This window comes from Hippichthys cyanospilos, chromosome 20, assembly GCF_059441005.1.
Source record: "Hippichthys cyanospilos isolate Australia breed blue-spotted pipefish chromosome 20, RoL_Hcya_1.0, whole genome shotgun sequence".
Taxonomy (NCBI): Eukaryota; Metazoa; Chordata; class Actinopteri; order Syngnathiformes; family Syngnathidae; genus Hippichthys; species Hippichthys cyanospilos.
This window is the reverse complement of record NC_142388.1, coordinates 9,957,501-9,976,905: the sequence shown is the minus strand read 5'-3', so window position 1 is coordinate 9,976,905 and position 19,405 is coordinate 9,957,501. Positions and strand designations below refer to the sequence as shown.

Sequence of the window (19,405 nt, the reverse complement as noted above, 5' to 3'; positions counted from 1 at the left end):
AAAAAAATACTTGCCTTCGCTCTGCTTCTTCTGTGTGAGTCACGTCTGTCCATTTGGCTGCCTCCTGTTCTCCGGGAGAGCCTGGTGGTATTTTTACTTTTTCTTTCTTTTTTTTTTTAAGACAAATGAGTATAGTGTGGTGGTGGAAGGATCAAATGCAAAAAAAAAAAAAAAGACATACTGCTCTACCAAATGAAGGTCATCCTGAGCTACTTTGTTGCTGGAGGACACATGTGTCAAACTCTAGTCCTCTAGTCTAGTCTAGTTTTCAAATTAAGAGCAAATTAATTGGAACATGAAGCAAATTATCCTAAATTTTGTATGATGTCTCCATTGCAAAATGATGAATACATTTCTTTTTTCTTTCTTGAGCTATCCCGGCACCTGTTTCAAAATCTCCTTTTTTGTATTTTGTATGCCAAAGGCCACTGAAAAAGGATGGCGGGCCGCAATTTGGAAGGAATTTGTCTGCAAGGTGGCCATCTATACCGTAATTACCCAAGTATAAGATTAACTTTTTTTTCTCCCAAAATGAAGGAAGTATGGGTGCATCCTATAAAGGGTTACAAACTTAAAAAAAAAGATTATTTATTTGCTCCGTACCATTCACAATTCACAATTAATTACAGTAACAGGAGGACGACAGTTAGCTGTTGGCCGCCAGTGTCTTTTTCGGACAACAGCAGCTCGTGTTAGCTGAATTTCTTACGGCATTATTTTCAGTAAAAGAAGCGAGCAGGCTGAACCAACGTCTGAGTCCCTCCATGTTTGCGCGCAGAAATGAGAGATCACGTCAAAATTCTGATGTCTCCATCTGATTCATTTAAGAGTTCAGCGATTAGAGAACACAAATCTTATATTTGAGGAATTGCGGTAAGTTTGTGATTGGATTTTTTTTCCCGAGAAAAAGGTGGCCGTTCAATTTGGAATGATGTGAAATTCCAAGGTCGAAATGACAGCAAATGTACTTTTTGGGGCGTATGCAGGTGTTTGCGGCCAGGCGGACTTGAAACGAAACGCTAGATGGCAACCACGTTCGAAAGGGAGAAGGGGCGCCCGGATGAGAGGGGGAGGGGGCAGCGGCAGGGGCCGGATTACGTCGGCGAGCTGCGGGGCCAGTGGAGGGACGCGGCGGCGGCGGAGGAGGAGGCGCGGCGGCGGCGGCTTGCAGCCGGAGGAAGGGAAGGATGCAGCGGGGTGGATGAGACGGCCCTTCGGGAATCGCCGCACGCGCTCGAACCCGCAGAGAAGCCGGCCGAGGCGCGACACGGGGGGAATGCGCCGCGTCCGCGGGGCTCGCGGCGGCGCGCGCGCGCCACCCCAGCCCCAGCCCGGAGCCGGAGCCGGAGCGGGAGCCCGAGTCCGGCCGAGCCGCGGCGGCGCTCGGTAGATGGCGCCGGGGCCCCGGGTGCGACACAGGTGTGTTGGGGGCCAGCCAAGATGGCAGCCAAGTCGGACGGCCGCGGGATGGTCAGCGGCTTCGCCCAGCTGCGCGACCTGGACGAGGCGGTGGGCGGCGAGGGGGGGCCGGACGACGGCGGCGGCGGCAGCTCATTCCACATCTGCCACTGCTGCAACACGTCGTCGTGCTACTGGGGATGCCGGAGCGCCTGCCTGCGCTACCTGCGGGCCCGGCGGCGGGAGGCGGCGCGGCCGCGGGACGAGCGCGGGGAGCGGCGCCTGTGGCTGGACTGCCTGTGGATCGTGCTGGCTCTGCTCGTCTTCTTCTGGGACGTGGGCAGCGACGTGTGGCTGGCGGCGCACTACTACCGCGGACGCCACTTCCTGTGGTCGGGAGTCACGCTCTTCCTGGCGCTGGTGCCCTCGGTGCTGGTGCAGATCCTCAGCTTCAGGTGGTTCGTGCAGGACTACGCGGAGGGCGCGCTGGGCTCCGTGCAGGGGCTGAGCGGGCGCCGAGCCGCCGCCACCGCCGGCTTGCAGCGGGACCGCTGCTGCCGGATGTCCGTGTGGCTCTGGCAGAGCCTGCTGCACGTCTTTCAGATGGGACAGGTGTGGAGGTAGGAGCCGCCTCCGGGCCCCGCGCGCGCGTGCGCGAGTGTGCGCTCCCGTCACCTCGAATAACCCGTGGCACCGGTCGCCGAGAGAACGCAACCGAAATCCTCGTTTGCGGCTGCGTCGTGCACGCTTGACCACATTGCGCCATTGCGCTTTTGTGCAGGGGGGTAAAAGTGCGTGTGCGCGCGCTCGCTCGTGTGAAGTGTCTTCGAATATGTCTTTCCTCTAAACTGCATGAAATGAAAGACTCCAATTAGGTTTTTTAACACTCCGGGCGAAGCATCTGTTCTCACGCATCCCCGCCCCCCCCACCCCCCCCCCCCACCCCCCAACCCCCCTCACAGACATGATGTCATTGTGGCTTCTGCAATGCTGGCATCTTTGACCCTCCATTCGATAATCCATGCTTGGACAGATGTTGTGACACTCTGGTGGACGAGGTCTAATTACTCGAGCCATTTTTCACATTCAAATAAAATTTGCCATCTCCAAAATCAGCAGTTTTCAAATGGGGGTACGTGAAGTCTCTTTGGGGCATACATTGAACTCCGACAAAGGAGCTGCAGGCACCGGCAAATCTCATGGATTGCTTCTTAATACCGTGACGTGAATACTGTAGGACAGTTTTCTTTTCAAATCTAGAGCAAATGGATTGGAACATCAGGCAACGTAATGCTAAATCACGTCATTCAGAAACGTGCCTTTGTCAAGTTCAGTTTTTTATGGATGCGTGCTGTCATTAGTGACGTAATGTTCCCACAGCGTGCGTGGCCTTTTGATTAAGTGTAGCTTGGATAAGCCCTCACATCGAGTATGTATCTGAATTCTATACGCATGTGGTGTCAAAGATATGGCCCACGGGCCGGATGAAACCCCTTTGTTTGCTGGAACCAAATATGCTTATATGTTATAGCATATACAGTGGAAATGGAGGGCTAATATAATGCAGTTCGGCCGGGGGTGTCAAACACGTGGCCTGTTCTGGCCCAGGAACGAGTTTAATCCGGCCAGCGAGATGATTTTGTAATGTAAAGTATAAAAATAAGATGATTTTTTTTTTCCAGTGAATGAAAAACTTGAACTGTTTTACAATTAATAGTAATGCTAATGTTTAACAATGAATAATGATATTGTGCTTGTGCTGTTTTGGACAATATTGAAAACAACAATAAATCTAAGGTTGTTGTTGTAAACTTGTATAAATATATCCTATGATTTTATTGGTCCGGTCCACTTGTGAATGGATTTTCCTTCATGCGGCCCGCAAGCTAAATCGAGTTGGACACCCCTGCTATACACATCCAGTGTAGCCAGGGTCAGATTTGAATTCACATATTTTTCACGTTTTTCAATTTCACATTGACACAGGAAATCCGGACACGTTATATACAGGCAAAAACAAAAACAAATGTGAATTGACCTGTAGTATGGACAAAGCCTGTGAGCGTGTATAAGTGTGTGTACGTGTGTGTGTGTGTGTGTGTGTAATCCCTCTTTTCTAATACGGTATCATATGCCGCCTGATGCGGCGGTGGTCTCGCGGCCGGCCAATAATCTCCATATCGGCTTGTTAGCCTTTCGCTGAACTCCGACTAAACTAAGCTGACACGAGCGGCTTTTGACCCCGCCCCCAACGGGCAGCCAGACGGATCGTGCCCGAGGGGCAAGCAGCGACCCTGTGAGTGAGCCCTCTGTCATTATTCACACACATCCCCACACACACACTCACACACACTCTTGGCTTCAAGGAAAACAGATTAAAAAAATCAAAGCGTTTAACACACTAGTAAAACAAATGGGCTTCACTTAAAACACAGCTCTTTCATAATTGTATTGTGCAAATTCATCATCTCATAATATATATGATTAATCACGTCCTCATAAAATGAGTCAACAGCCATGACTTTCTGTAGGTGAAAAAAGCAGGATTACACAGGATAATCTTAAATAAAAAAAACAGACTCTTTTTCTTTCTAATTTAGTGTCAAACATGTTGTATGCCACCACCTAATGGTCAGCAATGGAATTAAACCCAAAATAAAACCAGACACACACGTTTGTAAAACAATGATGAAATAAAATAAAAACATCAAGTCAATTTGAGACAATATTTTTGTAAATGTGTGAGTTATTTTTCAAATCGAGAGCACATTAATTGGAACATGAAACAAGCTATTGCTAATTTGTTTTAAAGTGACTATTGCAAAAGGTTGTCTCCCATTATTTTGTAAAAATACACAGGGATGTATAGTCAATAGTGGCACAATTTTCCTGTGAACAAGACAAATTATTATTACTATTATTAAATATTATTCTATATATCTTGATATGTTATTATATATACATATACACGGTAATATGTATTATTCCATACATCATATATTATATATATATATATATATATATATATATATATATATATATATATATATATATATATATATATATTTACTGTATATAGTATATAATGTTGTTTTATATTTATTAATTTTAATTAATAACAACATTAAATATATAATATTATTATATTTTTAACGTTTTATTATAGGTATATATTACAAATATATCCATATTATTATTATTATTATTATTATTATTATTATTTCAAGTCTTTTTTTTGGGGGGTCATTGTTCCCAAAACGCGTTTGAGAAGCTCCGTCTTAGCATGATGAAAAAAACCTTTCTGCAGGTGTCCCTAATATTGTGACCCGTCCGGATGCTTGCTAATTGGCTGGTTTCGCCTGCCTGGATTTTGCGCTTCCATCTCAGGTATCAGCATCGCTTAGCGTGAAAGTTGCGACTTCATTAGGAGAGGAAATCACGCTGGAGAGCTGACAGCAGTCATGTCTCATTACTCACTTTTATCTTCACCTCCACAATCAATTAGCCGCCTTCCCAGCATGCATTGCGGCTGGCCCAAGACTGGCATCATGCTGCGTTTTCTTTTTTTTCCCCCAGCAAGCGAGGGTTCCGCTAGCGTCTTTTAATCCTGCTCTGTTGCACAGCGCCAGGCGCAAATCTCCTGGTGGCGCCACGGACGGCTTAATCGGCTCGACGGCAAATTAGCCTGCGAAGTTTGAAGGGAAACCCTCAACAGAACGGCTCCACCCCGGGACCGGTTCCATTTCTTCCCTTCCGATTTGTCACAATCGTCCGGAAAGGCAGAATAATTGGCAATTATAGCAATTTGGCCGCGAGAGGCCAGCGTCTCTCCTGTAAACGCAGCATGCTGCAATTTCACGGCAAATAAACAAGCGCGCACGCGAAGATCGGGCGACCGGTGTTTGAAAAGTCACTTCTGTCAGCGATTAGCTCGCCCGCAGAAAGGAAGCGCACATCTCAAATGTTATTTTTGTTTGTCATCAATGGCCGTTATGCTGCTCCGGTCGGTGCGCACACTCTGGCCACTGGGGGCAGTATGACAGACATATACACCGGAGCAGAACTCTGTCCATCCATTCGTTTTCTATAGCCGTTTATCCTCACTAGGGTTGCTGTATTGAGCAGTAGCCGGGGGACACCCTCGGCAAGTTTTTCATTTATTAAATCGAATCGGCTCACTTTTATACTTTGGCAAATCATCTGGCGTGTTGGATTAAACCCATTTGCGGGCCAGAATCGGCCCGCAGGCCATATGTTTGGCCTACGTTACATTACAGAATCATCGCACAGGCCAAATTGAACCCATTCAATGTCCAGAACCGGCCCATGGGCCGCATGTTTGACACCCGTGTTCTTAGAGATATGAACACAAGAAGAGATTGATTCTGTTTTGCTCTAGTTTTGATATTGTCGCCAAACTCTTGGTGTGTCCTATATAGAAAATACCAGAATCGAGCCCAAAATGAAGGCTGCGTCCATCACGCAGATGCGTCCTTCGTTTGACGGCAGACGGTGATGTAATCAATCGCAGGGTTGCCGGAGAGTTGACGATGACACGGGGGTGGGCCCGGGGCCGCGACGGTTGGGCCGGTTTGCTTTTTGCAGGTGTAGCCTTGACCGGGCTCGGTCCGCGCGGCTATATTTAGCGCCCGTGATTAAAGAGCCCGTCGTCCACGTCGCCTTGACGCTGCACTCTCAAGCCGAGGCCAGCAGACGACACGGTATTATGCGCAGATGTGCCATTAGCATGCGTGTCACACGCGGGGAGAATGTGTGTATGTGTGCGTTTGCGTGTGTACGCACCTCCTACCCCAGGGATGCAACCTTGTGATGCACACTCACAACACATTCACGCACTTTGCTTGGATTTCACATTTTCTCGTCCTCTTTCTGGAGGCGATTCGCATCAGCGACTGAGCTGCTGCACAAAATGGACAATGAATGCCTCCCCTGCTGCCCCCCCCCCCCCCCCCTTATTTTTTTTGAGAGCTTATTTGGACCAAACATGTTCTAGGTCAAGCGGTAATTTGTTCACAATTAACTGCTGCATTGGTCATTTTTGGAAAGAAGTACACAAGGCCAGACAGGTTCTCCTTATTTGACTGTTCCTGCCCCCCCCCCCCCCCCCCATCATTCTATGGCCACACCCACACCTAGGAGAAATTTTTGATAATCCTTGATTTTTCTGCCATTTTTTTTTGCATGCAAGCAATTTTCATAGGCGTCTTAATAGCTGCCTGTTATTTATTTTATTTAAGTGCATCATCACATTTAAACTAGATAACTAAATTCTTACAATAACATAAATATATATATATATATATATATATATATATATATATATATATATATATATATATATACACGTTAAAAAATGTGATTGTTGCATTTATTTATATACATTAAAACAACTTTAAATGAGTATGAGTACTTTAAAGGACTATGATACAACCTTAAACAAAAATCGTTTTTTACAGTGTACAAAAATTGGACAGTTTTGGAGGTTTAATTGGGATGTCTGCCCGAGCAGCATGACCGTCTGGTTTCCCTTTCTGCGCACCAAAAACACGTCGCTATGGCAACAACCTCAACTGACCCTGCAACCCGGCTGAGTGACCAACAAACTGGCCGCTTTTATAGCCACCCCACTCCCAAACACCCAAAACTAGACTTGCCTCTAAACCTTTTCAAATATTGTTTTACCAGTCTTGCAAGAGTGTTTGTGTTTTTTTTAATAACTCCCTGGTACATATGTGAGTGATGTGCATTTCCATATTTTCGCTTTTTGGCTTGCGAGCGTATTAGCGTGTTTACAGCGGCTTTCTCTTCTGGCTACATTTGTCGCCTGCACGCTTTGTGGCACTTGGCTACTGATGAGACGCTATTGACTTTGTAGTATGTGCTGTTTGTTCACTTTCCTGCGTGTGTGCGTGCGTGCGTGTGTGTGTGCGGGGCCGGTTGGCAGCTGGAGCGAGCGCATCACTTCCATCCTCCGTCATCACAAAAGCTGTTGGTGGTTCTTTTTCCTCTCCCGGGTAAAATCTAATTTCGGGCGTGATGTTTTCCAACATTGGCTGACGACTGTCCAAATAATTGCATGCGTCAATCGGCAGCGTTTTAGCCACGCCTCCAAAATGGAATGGGTGAAAAACTGCTGGACGCTCTATCTCCGCAAGTGAGTTGATTTTGCAGCTTGGAATACTGTCTGATAGCTGATTCTTTTTTGTTTCAAAATAAAACAGCTTTCATACTCGGATAACACAGAAAACAGAAATAGTTCTATTCTTATGTCAGTGTGAACACACGTTAACTGATAGCAATAGAGGCCGGCGTAGATTTCACTTGTTTACGCTTGTCTTCAATCTCTGACGGTTATATTTTGTAAAACCGAAACCAGACAAAAATATATAGTAAAACAACTCACAAGCCAAGCTTTGGCAGGCACAAGCAGCAAGTGGTGGTTAGGAGAACACTTGCGAGCGTCTTTCGAACTTGACGTCGTCGTCGCCCCGTGAGCCGGAGGTGTCATGTGATTCAATCATCCTATCGTAACGCAGCTTGGAAATGAGATCAGTTCCTCAAAAAGAGGGGGCAAAACAACACAAACGCTAGCCTGGTAACAGTTGACCCACGGATCTGTACTGGGTGGCAAACCGGCAGTTGGAGACCTCTGTGACATTGGATCAATATCAACATTGCGTAGAGACACCGCAAATGACATCACGGTTGTCGTTCTTTACGAAAGTTTCCAGCATTTAGCTAACCCGTTCAGCAGCAAATTTGGACTTCGCTGCTATGTAAACCCTTGTCCCGCCGCCATTTTTCATCCCCAAAATGCCAGTGGAGAAAGCGATTATTAGGCCACTGAGAGTTGCGAAGTCTTGCGCGCTAAGGCCATTTTTCATGCTAGTTGTTCTCCCATTACGTCTTCCATAATATGCTGTCTTGTCTGCTGAATGAGACGGCGCTTCCACTCCCAGGTGTGCGCCTTCCTTCACTTTCTGTCCATTAGCGGTTAAGCTTGCGCGTTAATACAACGCAACAAGCGAAAACTGGGACTAACGCTGTCAGCCATTAGCGTCCTTTTGCTTTCTTTCTTTTTAGTTTTTCCCAGGTGTGTTGTTTTCCACTGTGCCGTCTTCCTTCACGTTCCGCGCATCAGCGCTTAAGCTAGCGCGTTAACCTACAAGCGATAAACAAAGCTAAAGCTGTCAGCCTTTTACCGCTGAGGAAATTTGAACCAAACTTGAGCTTTTTCATGTTTTTGATGTGTGATATCAAAGAAAAAGCACCCAAAAAAAACACCTGGAGGCTAAAATACAGTACTGCGTAGATTGTCAAAATAGGACGACTTTCAATATGCCACGCTGACGTCCCTTCTAAATGCTTGCAAAGGGACGGTCGAGAGGTAGGCCCAAATTTAGCCCATGTCGGGCTCATTTACTGCCATTCAAAATTGGAAATATTGTCAATTTCGAACATATTGAAAACCCGATGTTTTGTCGTGCATTTCCGCCAATTTTTGGATTAAGCCCGAATTGGACTCCCATACTGCAAAAGTCTTCAAAAGTCATAATACTCTATGACATAATAAATAACCCTACTTCAATTTCCTAAATATATAAATATACAGCATAGCTATTTTTGCCATCACCACATTTTGACAATTTTTGTGCATAAAAGAGGGCGTAACCCGCCCAAATAAAATGATGTATGTACTACAGGGCTGATGCCACAGAACATTTTGAGAGGTTGAAAGTAAAAATTTATTCATATATTGATGACGTTATGAGCCTTTCATTATCAGCCCAAGTTGGGTGATTATAACGCCAGGCTAGTGAAAAATCACCCAGGGGTTAATATTATGCCCTCGGGATCCTTTTTCTTTCGGGCGGGGTTTATCTCCCTCATACATCCTTCATCCTGTCTTATCCGTGCACGCCTTACGTTGTCAGCTTCTTGTTCCTCTCTCCACGCGCGCTAGCGCACTTGACCTAGGGCGAGCTGTTTGAGCGTTTATTTGATACTCTTGACATCCAGCTCAAGGTCGGCCTACTACAATCCTCCTTGTCCTCAAAAGAAGGAGGACATAGGGCAGCGAAGCGAAAGTACACTCGTTGACAACTCTATGCTGTTTATACTTATGAAACATAAACACAGTCTGAAGGGGCCGTATCAGGAAATTTTCTACAGTCAAATACATGCCGAGAAATGAAATAATGAAATTAAATCTTGTTTGGCATGTTGGCAATTACATTTTTTAGGAAATATGAGATTTTTTGGGGTGGAGAGACTGAAATGTTGATTTTACGTGTTTCTTTTTTTAAACAAAACACACTAAAACAAAGGTGATGAGAGTTCATTCTCAACTTTGCGGATTTCGGTTTTGTTTCCGCAAATTTTTGCAATGGGGGTCCTTGGAAAAATTACTTGACTCCAAAAAGTTTGAGAACCCCTAGTTTATAAATTATAGGGTGTCATTTTTAGAGAGAAAAAAAAAGTGTGTCTTTTATTTGGGGAAATGCTCCCCAGACCTTCACCCAGGTATAGAAATCGGTCACGTAAAATTCCTCTTCACCTCCAATTTGGACTTCCGAGCTCGACGGCAGAAGCAATTAGCTTGTAAGTCAAAGCGGCACGCGCTGTACGCTAAAAAGCATTTGACAACGCCGGCGCGGATGATCCAATTCCCAAAAGAAGGCGCCGGACGAATTAAGCTCATTTCAAAAGGCTCCGTGATTAGACATCCCGCTAATCTGGGCGCACGAAAACTCCGAAGAGTGGAAATCCACTTACTGCCGAACGCAAAACGAGGACAGCGCGGCGGCCGTGGAGGTTAGAAATGGGTCATTTGCACCGCATGACCTTGAAGTCCGTCCTTGCGTGAGCCGGCTCTGGTGTTCCTGGACAGCTCGCTGCGCTGACGCCGCCTGCTCTTAATTGTAGCCTTGCGACTCATTTATATGCAGGAAAGGAAGGGAAGGGAAGGGAAGGGAAAGGAAGGGAAGGGAAGGGGAGCTTTGGTCCGCCATATCCCTTGAAGGAATGCCGGACTAATCCATTCAGACACGCTGGCTGAAAATATCTCACTGATGCTTTTCTCTCTCCGTTTTTTTTTCTGCGGAGGAACCATTAAGTAGTGTGAGAACCGCGCATATGCGGAGAATGAAGAAAAATGTGTTGCATCAAAAAAATTCTCACAATCAGAAGCAGACTTGGAATGGGCAGAATAATCAATCCGATAGCAGGAAAGCTTAAGCAGTATAGACCAACAACCTGGTACCGGTCCATGGATCAACTGTTATTGGGCCGCATGGGATGCACCCAAAATAATGACGTTTCGGGGGCCTGCTCCGCAAGTAAATGCAACCAGGCATGTTACTCTTGTGTTGGTACAGCATACAAACAATTCAAGTATGTCGCGTTATAAATATGTTGGTGCTGCTCCTATTTCTAAAATAAACTTCTCAAGTAATACTTACTGTGTATTCTGCTAAATAAAAATGAAAAAAACATTTGCAATGTTTGCACCTTGCATCTGTGGTTAAAGTTGTGGCTTATTGTCCAGAGCTGCCTATATGACAAAAATACATTATCTGTCAATATTTTGTGGATGTGTTTATATGATCCGGTGTGTTTTATAGTCAGGAAAATATGGTATTAGGAATGAATCCTTCAATCACACTAAATCCATTTGGGGAAAAAAATGCTCCTTTTTTTTGCATTTAGCCTACAATACTGTTGGTATAACAATCGGTCCTAATGTAACACAATACTATGAAAGGAACTTGGAACTTTGAATGCATTAGCAAGTATGTTCAAACTGTTTGAGTTGCTCATTGGCAAAAAGGAGGTCAAAGGAGTCCAAGGTTGACAAGAAAGACTGAAAGATGGATGCGTTGGCCTACATAACTAAATGGGCCAAGCCGACCTCACCCGGCAGCAATGCGCCGGACATGAAGTTCAAATAAAACGTTGCACATTGTCAATTTCCATTCCCTCTTTAGTTTTTTTTTTTTTTTTTTTTTTTTAATTACACAGACCAAGTCATTTGGAGATGAGTTGAAATACATATGGTAATTCCCCAAATATAAGACGCACTTTTTTTCCCAAAAATGAAGGCCAAAAGTATGGGTGCGTCCTATAAACAGTAAATTAACATTTATTATTATTTTTTTTTAAGTGCTTGTCAGAGCTAACAGCAGCTCGTGTTAGCTGAGGTAGTTACAGCATTATTTTCAATAAAAGAAGCGAGCGGGCTCAACCAAAGTCCGAGTGAATCCTTGTTCACGCGCAGGAATATTATTAAAATGATCAAAATCGTGAGCACATGTAAAAGTTCTGTTCTCTCCAGCTGATTCAATTAAGAGTGCACCGGTTATTAATTGTGTTCTTTTGGTATATACACACAATCATAAACTTAGTGAAACATGGATGTTGCGAAACTTCATGTTATTTATGGTGAAATGAACTCGAACCGCATCGCTAGAAAAAGGCCACCATAAAAATGAAATTGACACCCCGAACGAGAGAATGTTCGCAAAAGGTTAACTACGACTTCAGCCGATAGCCAAGAAGAGCAAAGTTTTCCTCCAGAAAAAAACACCAATGTAACTTGCGCTCCCATTGTTGTTGCCATAGCAGCGTGGTGTCAGCCGGACGGCCTCCCGCCGAGGTCCAAGTGCGCAGCTTTATGAAGGACTTGTCAGATGCGAGACGGCGCCCAGCGGGCCGTCGCACCGCCGGCACTTACCCAGCCGACGGCACGGATCGACCCGAGGACTCTTTTCTTCTGCGTTTTTGTCTTGGTTGTGCTTTTAATGGCGAGTGATGAAGGGAATTCCGTTTTTTTTCTCTCTTATTGGAGCAGTTTTGCTCATCATCTACTCCATTGGAGCAACTTTCTAAATTTGAGGAACAACTTTTTTTGCAGGCTAATCCTATGTGTTTTTTAATGATGTAGCTCCTGTGAATTTTTTTTTCAGCCAAGCAACCCATAACTAGCGCCTATGACTAAAAAATGCAAAATTAGTTTTTTGATATGTATATTTTTTCAGTGTTGCGGCATCTCATATCCTCCCAAGGTGAGCGTGAACAAGCGAAGCCTTAGCTAATGACTTATTGACCAGTTGGCGCCGCGGCTTTCTTCAAAGCTTCGACACGCGCGGTTCGATAGGACGCGGCAGTTTGAAGGGAACGTCCTCTTTGAAGAAGCCTCGGAAGAAATTTCAAACAGTCTGGCATCAAGCAATTTGTTTGAATCCATTTTTTTTCATCCGACACTATTCGAGGAAGGTTTGCATTTTTTATATTGGCCATATTCTTACGGACAATAGTTTCCGTAATGGGACGAGCTAGAAGGCGGACGTCGATTAGCGGCTAACAGCTAACAGCGGCTCGTGTCATCCGAGGTTGTTACGGCGTTGTTTTAAGAAAAAAAAAGCGAGTATGTTGAACCAACGTCCAACCAAATTCAGTGTTACATTGGCGTGGCATTCACCGACCTCTCACGTGGGAAATGTGAAATGCATTTATCTTAATCTACAACAAATACATAATTTATGGTTATGAACACAAGAAAACCTGTAGAATTTACAAAAGATGAGATTAATAACATTGTTGGCAAACGTTCTATACACCGTAACATTTAATAATATTAAATAATAATAATGTAATATTATTATATTACATATAATATATATAATATAATGTAATAATAATAATATATATAATAATATATAATATATATAATATAATGTAAAGTAATATTTAACTTTATTCCTCCTGAAAATATTTGATTCAAGTAATTTCCCAATATAGAATGGAAGGGTACATCCTATATTGGGAAATTACTTGAATCAAATATTTTCAGTTCATCGCCTTGCCTAACACTGTAGTAGTACCAGTAATCATAATACACTAAGTTTGAATAGTAGCCTCCGTAATATTGATGCTGGTTTTGTTAGCTTATTTGCTGCGCTTCACATTCTGTGTTAGCAGTAAGCTAGCAGGTCATGCGATTTAGCTAACCCCGTGCTCGTAATATGATTAGAATCATAACATTCACTTGAATTGCCATCGTCTCAGTGATAACATTAAAGTACCGGAATTTAACCCTAAAATTAAGTGCGCGTCCTATGCACAATTGTGTTTTATTTGTGGGATTACGGTAATCAATTTATTTTGATTTATTGCCCCGCCCAATAGGGTAGTACAAGTAGTCAAAGTAGACTAAGTTTGAATGGTTGTTTGTAACCACAGTAAGATGGATGCTGGTTTTGTTGGCTTGTTTACGGCGCTTTACGTTCCGTGTTAGCACTAAGCTAGCAGAAGTGATGTGATTTATCTCGTGCTCGTAATATGATTATAATCATAACATACACTTGAATTGCCATAGACCTAGTGATAACAGCTGAACGGACATGAATTATTGATTTGGCGAATCCCTTTTGATGAAACTGAAGCCGCTGAAGCGGCCTGTGAGTATATTTAGCCTCCCGTCAGAAATGTCTTTCCTCCTGTTCTTTTTTTTTTCTTTTTATGAAGCACATTGGATTGCGTTTGCGCTGTTTGCACTTTGCAGCGCTCGCAGGCCTACTTTAGTCAAGTAAGTGGACCTTTCACAGGCAATTTTTCTCCCGCTCGCTTTGCCTTTGATGAAAGTGTGTCAGCCACCGCTAAGCCATTTGATGCGGTCCGCTCCCAAAATTCGGGGAGGAGACCTCACGCTCCTGGATGCCTCATTATCCTCCTCGCAGATGTTTAGGGGAGCATAATTCGGCGGTGAAAAACACGTCATTATTTCAGTGAATTATTGGGTCAAATGATTATTGGATTATTCCGTTGACAGGATTTTTCTAAGCGCAATAAAAAAAGAGGTTGTAGAAATTCACAGGTTTCGAGCGACCTTGCGGACAAATGTTGTAAACATGTTTGCCGATGCGCTCGACCAATCAGGCGTCTTGTTGCCGCGTGGGTTCATGGGAACAGATGGCCGGCGGTGACTCAAGCTTTGCCCGTCGACGGATTCGCTCTGAATAGCTCCGTTTTATGATAAATTGCACTTGTGTTGTTTGAATGATTATTTTACTCGTTCTAACCCAGGGGTGTCAAACATACTGGCCCGCGGGCCAATTCTGCTCCGTAAACGGCTTCGATCCGGCCGGCGAGATGATTTTGTCATGTGAAGTATAATAATGAACTGCTTTCGCGGGCGCAAACAGCAAGCGGAAGTTATGAGAACACTGAGCGCTGCGGAGCGGCTGTAAACACGGAAACCCATTGTGTTGTTCACCGAACGTCGTTACTGCCCCGTGAGGAGCCGTCATGTGATTAAATCAGCCAATGGAACGGCCAGAAGGGAAAGGCACAAATTGGAAGCTTCATTTCCCCATCACTACTGGACACCATGTAGCTCCGCCCCTACTATCTACCGTGACCCCGCCTACCTCTACTTTTCACCACAGCAATGGCTACTTACTGTGACCACTACAAGTTCTCACATTTTGGTGGGAAAACCCATGTCGTGCGATGTCACGCAATCGACTAAAACTATCCCGCCGTTCGACCGTATTGAGTACCCCTGATGTAAATAAAGTGTCCTGGCGTGCAGCATTTGTCTTTGGAAGTCAAATATGGCTCTGCAAGCTTTTGACTGATTTGTGTTGTATTTAGCGGCGACAGATTCTTCAATACGCGCACTGACTGATGCACATGGCAGCTGTCAAAAGACGAGCGGGCGGGCGCTCTCCCCGCGGCCTCGCCACTCAACGCGCCGTCATCGTCAAGCCGTCAGACGGAACTGCTAACGCTCACTTGAGTGCGAGCTGCGGCCGCCGCTAGCATTAACGCAAATCAGGGCCATTTGCTTCGGGAGGGCACCGTCAAATTTCTAAATGGTGTTATTGTTTGCAAAAATTGGATTCAGTTTTTTATTGATGCACATTGTCATTAGTGATTTAATTTTCGTTACATGTGATGATTACAATTCCAAAATTGGAGAGTAAAAAAATAGCTATTCATTTTATGAAATTTTGAAGAAAATGCTATATTGTAATATATAGGTCTTTAAAATCATGGCATTGGTTTTGGCGGGGTTAGGGGAAGTTTGGGAAATAAAAGTATTAGTGGTATCAGTTCCCGGTATTGGTGACTACTCGAGTTGCGTATTCATCCTGATATTGCTCTGTAAAAAGCTGTATGAAATAGCTCACATTTTTAGTCATTTTAACTTCTATAATCGCAACGCGCTATTGGTGGCGTGGTCGGCTGTGAGCGCACAGAAGGCCCGAGCGGCAAACGCCCCGCCCACCGCTGACCTTAAGACACGGCACGCCCTCTTCCTTCTCCTGGTTTTCCCGGAAGCTGAAGCAAAGCATTAGTGAGGTCCTGACCGCCGTCCCCGAGAGGACGGCGGAGTAAAAACAGCTGCTGGTGTGGTCCTTCCAAGACCTGGCCAAGCCGCTCTCTCCTCCACTGTCCTACTTTTGACACGCTTCTTGCAGGAAGAAACGAGGAATTCATTTCATAAAAGCTCCCCCACATCAAACTAGAGATACGAGTGACCCCGTTCTCAAGATACCCGCCAGCAATAATTTGCTGTGAAAATAAACGTATGATCATTTAGCCTTTGGAGCGTTTTAGCTTAATGCTAACATGAAAAACAACATAGACAGGCTAACATTATTATTCTTTATTATTTGATCATTATTATTTTTATACTTTGTATCGCAAAATCGAATAAACTAATTGGCGGACCAGAACCGGCCCACGAGCCGTATGTGCATAGCAAATCTAAAAAAAAAAATGAATGAGTGAATGAGTCCAACCCATGGCAATTTGTGGATAATGCACGCGTCACCCGTGCCAATGGTAATTGAATATTTTCCGCTAATACGCGCTTTATTGTTTGTCTGGGTCTGGGCAGACGCGCTTGCTCAATGAAATGGACGCCTTGGCTCGGCGCCCGTTACATTACATCCCTCGCCGTGCTTCCAATTCATCACGTTTCCCAGACATGCAACATGTCGGCGTCCGATTACCACCACTTAGCCGCCCCCGGGGGCGGGGGGGCACCGTTAAAGCACTACGTTGCGGTGTTGTCTCACCATCGACTTTTTCCGCTTCCATTAAGCCTGAAATGTACTCGTTCACCACCATGTTGTCCCCTACTCCAAAAAAAGCACACTTACTGTAGCCGTACCTTGACTTTGCCTTTCATTCATTTTGTCACCACGACGTTTGGCTTTTGCAAGCGAACTTTCCTTATTGAATACAAACGGTGAAGCAACACATGGAGACAATTATAACAATAGTCGCATGCATACGTTCATTCTCCTCTGCAAAGAATGGGCCAACACAACTGTATAAATGCGGTATGAATATAGATTTGAAGCAACCGCATTTTAATGCCATACCGTCTGTTCAATGATGTCTTTACAATATCGAGTTTTATTTTTGCTCAATTCCCACTTCATGACTGAGATGAATCGGCAATCCGTTCAGCTCCATCCACAGAATTCTGCCTGTCCCTTTTCGGGCCCGGCAAAGGCACGGTTACCTTGGCAACGCCTCCTTATTTCTCCTGCATCATTTTTTAGTAGCCCCACTGCGGCGTGAACCACGCGCGACCTCAGACGACCCGGCTTCAACTCCAGACGCAGTCGCAGACTTGGCGGGGCCCGGAGCGGGAGCCGTTGGTGTTCCCTCGGGTCAGCGCCGAATATCGGGCTTTTCCCAGCAGTGACACGGTGTGCTTATGTGTTACACTCCAGGAACATGATGCAACTGAAGCAGCCGTGAGAAAGTGTTATTTGTCGAGGGTTTCAAGATTACACCTCATGGAAAATCCTTTTTTTTTCAGTTTTATGATTAATAGTAATGTTAATGTTTTATGAGTAACAGTGCTGTTGTGCCTCATCCGAAATTTTAACTGGGCTTCTGCAGGCATCAACAAATCTAAATTCATGTTTTGCTATGCCTGGGACAGTATTCATTTTCAAATTAAGAGTAAAACAATTGGAACATGAAGCTCGGACTTGTGGTTTCTTTTTCTCTAATTTTGATTTTGTCTGCCATATATATATATATATATATATATATATATATATATATATATATATATATATATATATATATATATATATATATATATATATATATATATATATATATATATATATATATATATATATATATATACATATATATATATATATAATTTTTATTTGTATTTTTTTCACTTGTGAAATAACTAAACTAAATGATTTCAAAGTTTTCAAATTAAGAGATCATGGATTCGAAAATGAAGCAATTTATTGTGAAATTGCATTTCAGTGACTCTTGCAAAATTTAGTATGCATTTATTTTGTTGAAAAGAAAATCCTCCCGTTCTTGTCACCAACGTCATCATATATATGCGCTGTCTGACATGGGCATTCATTTTGTTTGAAGTCACATTAAATATCGTGAAATCAGATTTGTTGGTGCCTACAAGGAACCCAAAACACTTATGTAAAAATTCAGCTCATTTTTAGACTACAAAATCATCTCATGAAAGCCTTTTGCAGGCCAGAACCAGCCCGCGGGCCTTATGTGTGACACGCTATCTTTTTAATTGCTTTTTTTTTTTTTGTTCTTGGTGGAACTCTACCGGAAAGGTTGTGGCGCACTATGAAGCGTGTCCCTCCGCAGAGACGTCTGTGTCAATGATGACGGATGGCCTGCGCGTCAATGTGGGGGGGCGGGGTGGGGGGGGGGGGGGGGGCACCCATCTTTCTAATGCCGTTTGACAAAGATGTCCCTTATCTCGTCATCCTTAAACAGCGTCGTCACGCTCTTTAACATCTTTGGTTGTATCTCACCTTGCCTAAAATAAATACAATAAAAAAAAGCATGCATGCACTTGTAAAATGTATTTTCAGGGTTCAGGAATATATTCTGCCAAAAATGGCTCAGTCGTGATATTGACTGAAGGCTCAGTCATTTTATTTGATTATTCCAGAGAACTGGTTTTGCTTGAGGTCAGACTCAGGGTTAGGGTTAGGAAATCTGGTTATGGTTAAGGGCGCTTGATGGGACCAAATTTCGGGTTTTGCTGTCTTTTTGCACTTTTGATGACCATCATGTTGCATCCACAAGTCTGGACCTTTTTTTTTTTGAGGGTCAAAACTTGCTTTTGAATTAGATTTTGTTGGAAGTTAGGGTAAGCGTTAGGTCATGTATTGTGATGGTTCAAGTTTGGTTTAAGGGCTCTGACATGTATTTTTTCAATGGATGTCCTCACAAGTACAGCGGTACGTGCCTGTGTGTGTGTGTGTGTGTGTGTGTTGGGGGCGCCGCCTCCTTGATTTGCATTCCTGATGCGAGCATCTATCATCATCACCAAGGCGCTGCAAAATAGCGAGACAGGCAGGCGGGCGGGCGCTTGCTCTCAAATGCTCCTCTGTAGAAAGCCTTTTGAGCCGTTTGTCCATATTTTCAAAGTCCAAATCAAGGTCCATGCGCAAGTATGACCTTTGCTCTTGAGCTGTCAAAATGACTCCACTACTGATCGATTTTCACGTTCATCGACAATCATTGTAATCATGAAATATTCATGTAGAGCCATTGTTTAACTCATGGTAAAAAAAAATCCTCAGCTATCAGCCTCTTAACAGTATGATATTTATTTATGTTTTAAATTATGTTAAATATTTTTGCATGTTTATTTTTATTAAACTGATATCATATTATAATCTCCAGAGCTATGCCAAAGATGTACAATTAATATGCAAAATGAATTTTGCTTTGTAAAGTTATTAAATTATATTTCTATATTTTTATTTATAGTTTATAAATTACAATTATGATATATAACTATATTATAAGCTCAAGAGTGAACTTTTTAATGATGACAGCCCAACAATTCAGCATAACGTCGCCGCGTGTTCCAATTAATTTGCTCTTCATTTGAAAAGAACAATGTAAAATACATATAATGCCATTAAATTAGCTTTGCTGATACCTG

At 43.7% G+C, this 19,405-nt stretch overlaps 1 protein-coding gene across 1 annotated transcript in view; it reads left to right on the top strand.

Moving 5' to 3' along the window:
* Window positions 1–1,104: 1,104 nt before the first annotated feature.
* Window positions 1,105–19,405, top strand: part of xkr6b (XK related 6b) — a 27,846-nt gene continuing 9,545 nt past the window's right edge. Inside the window, exon 1 of the mRNA XM_088403447.1 lies at window positions 1,105–2,018. Within this exon, the coding sequence (XP_088259573.1) occupies window positions 1,441–2,018 (578 nt within the window). The 5' untranslated portion in view covers window positions 1,105–1,440. The remainder of the gene's footprint in view (window positions 2,019–19,405) is intronic.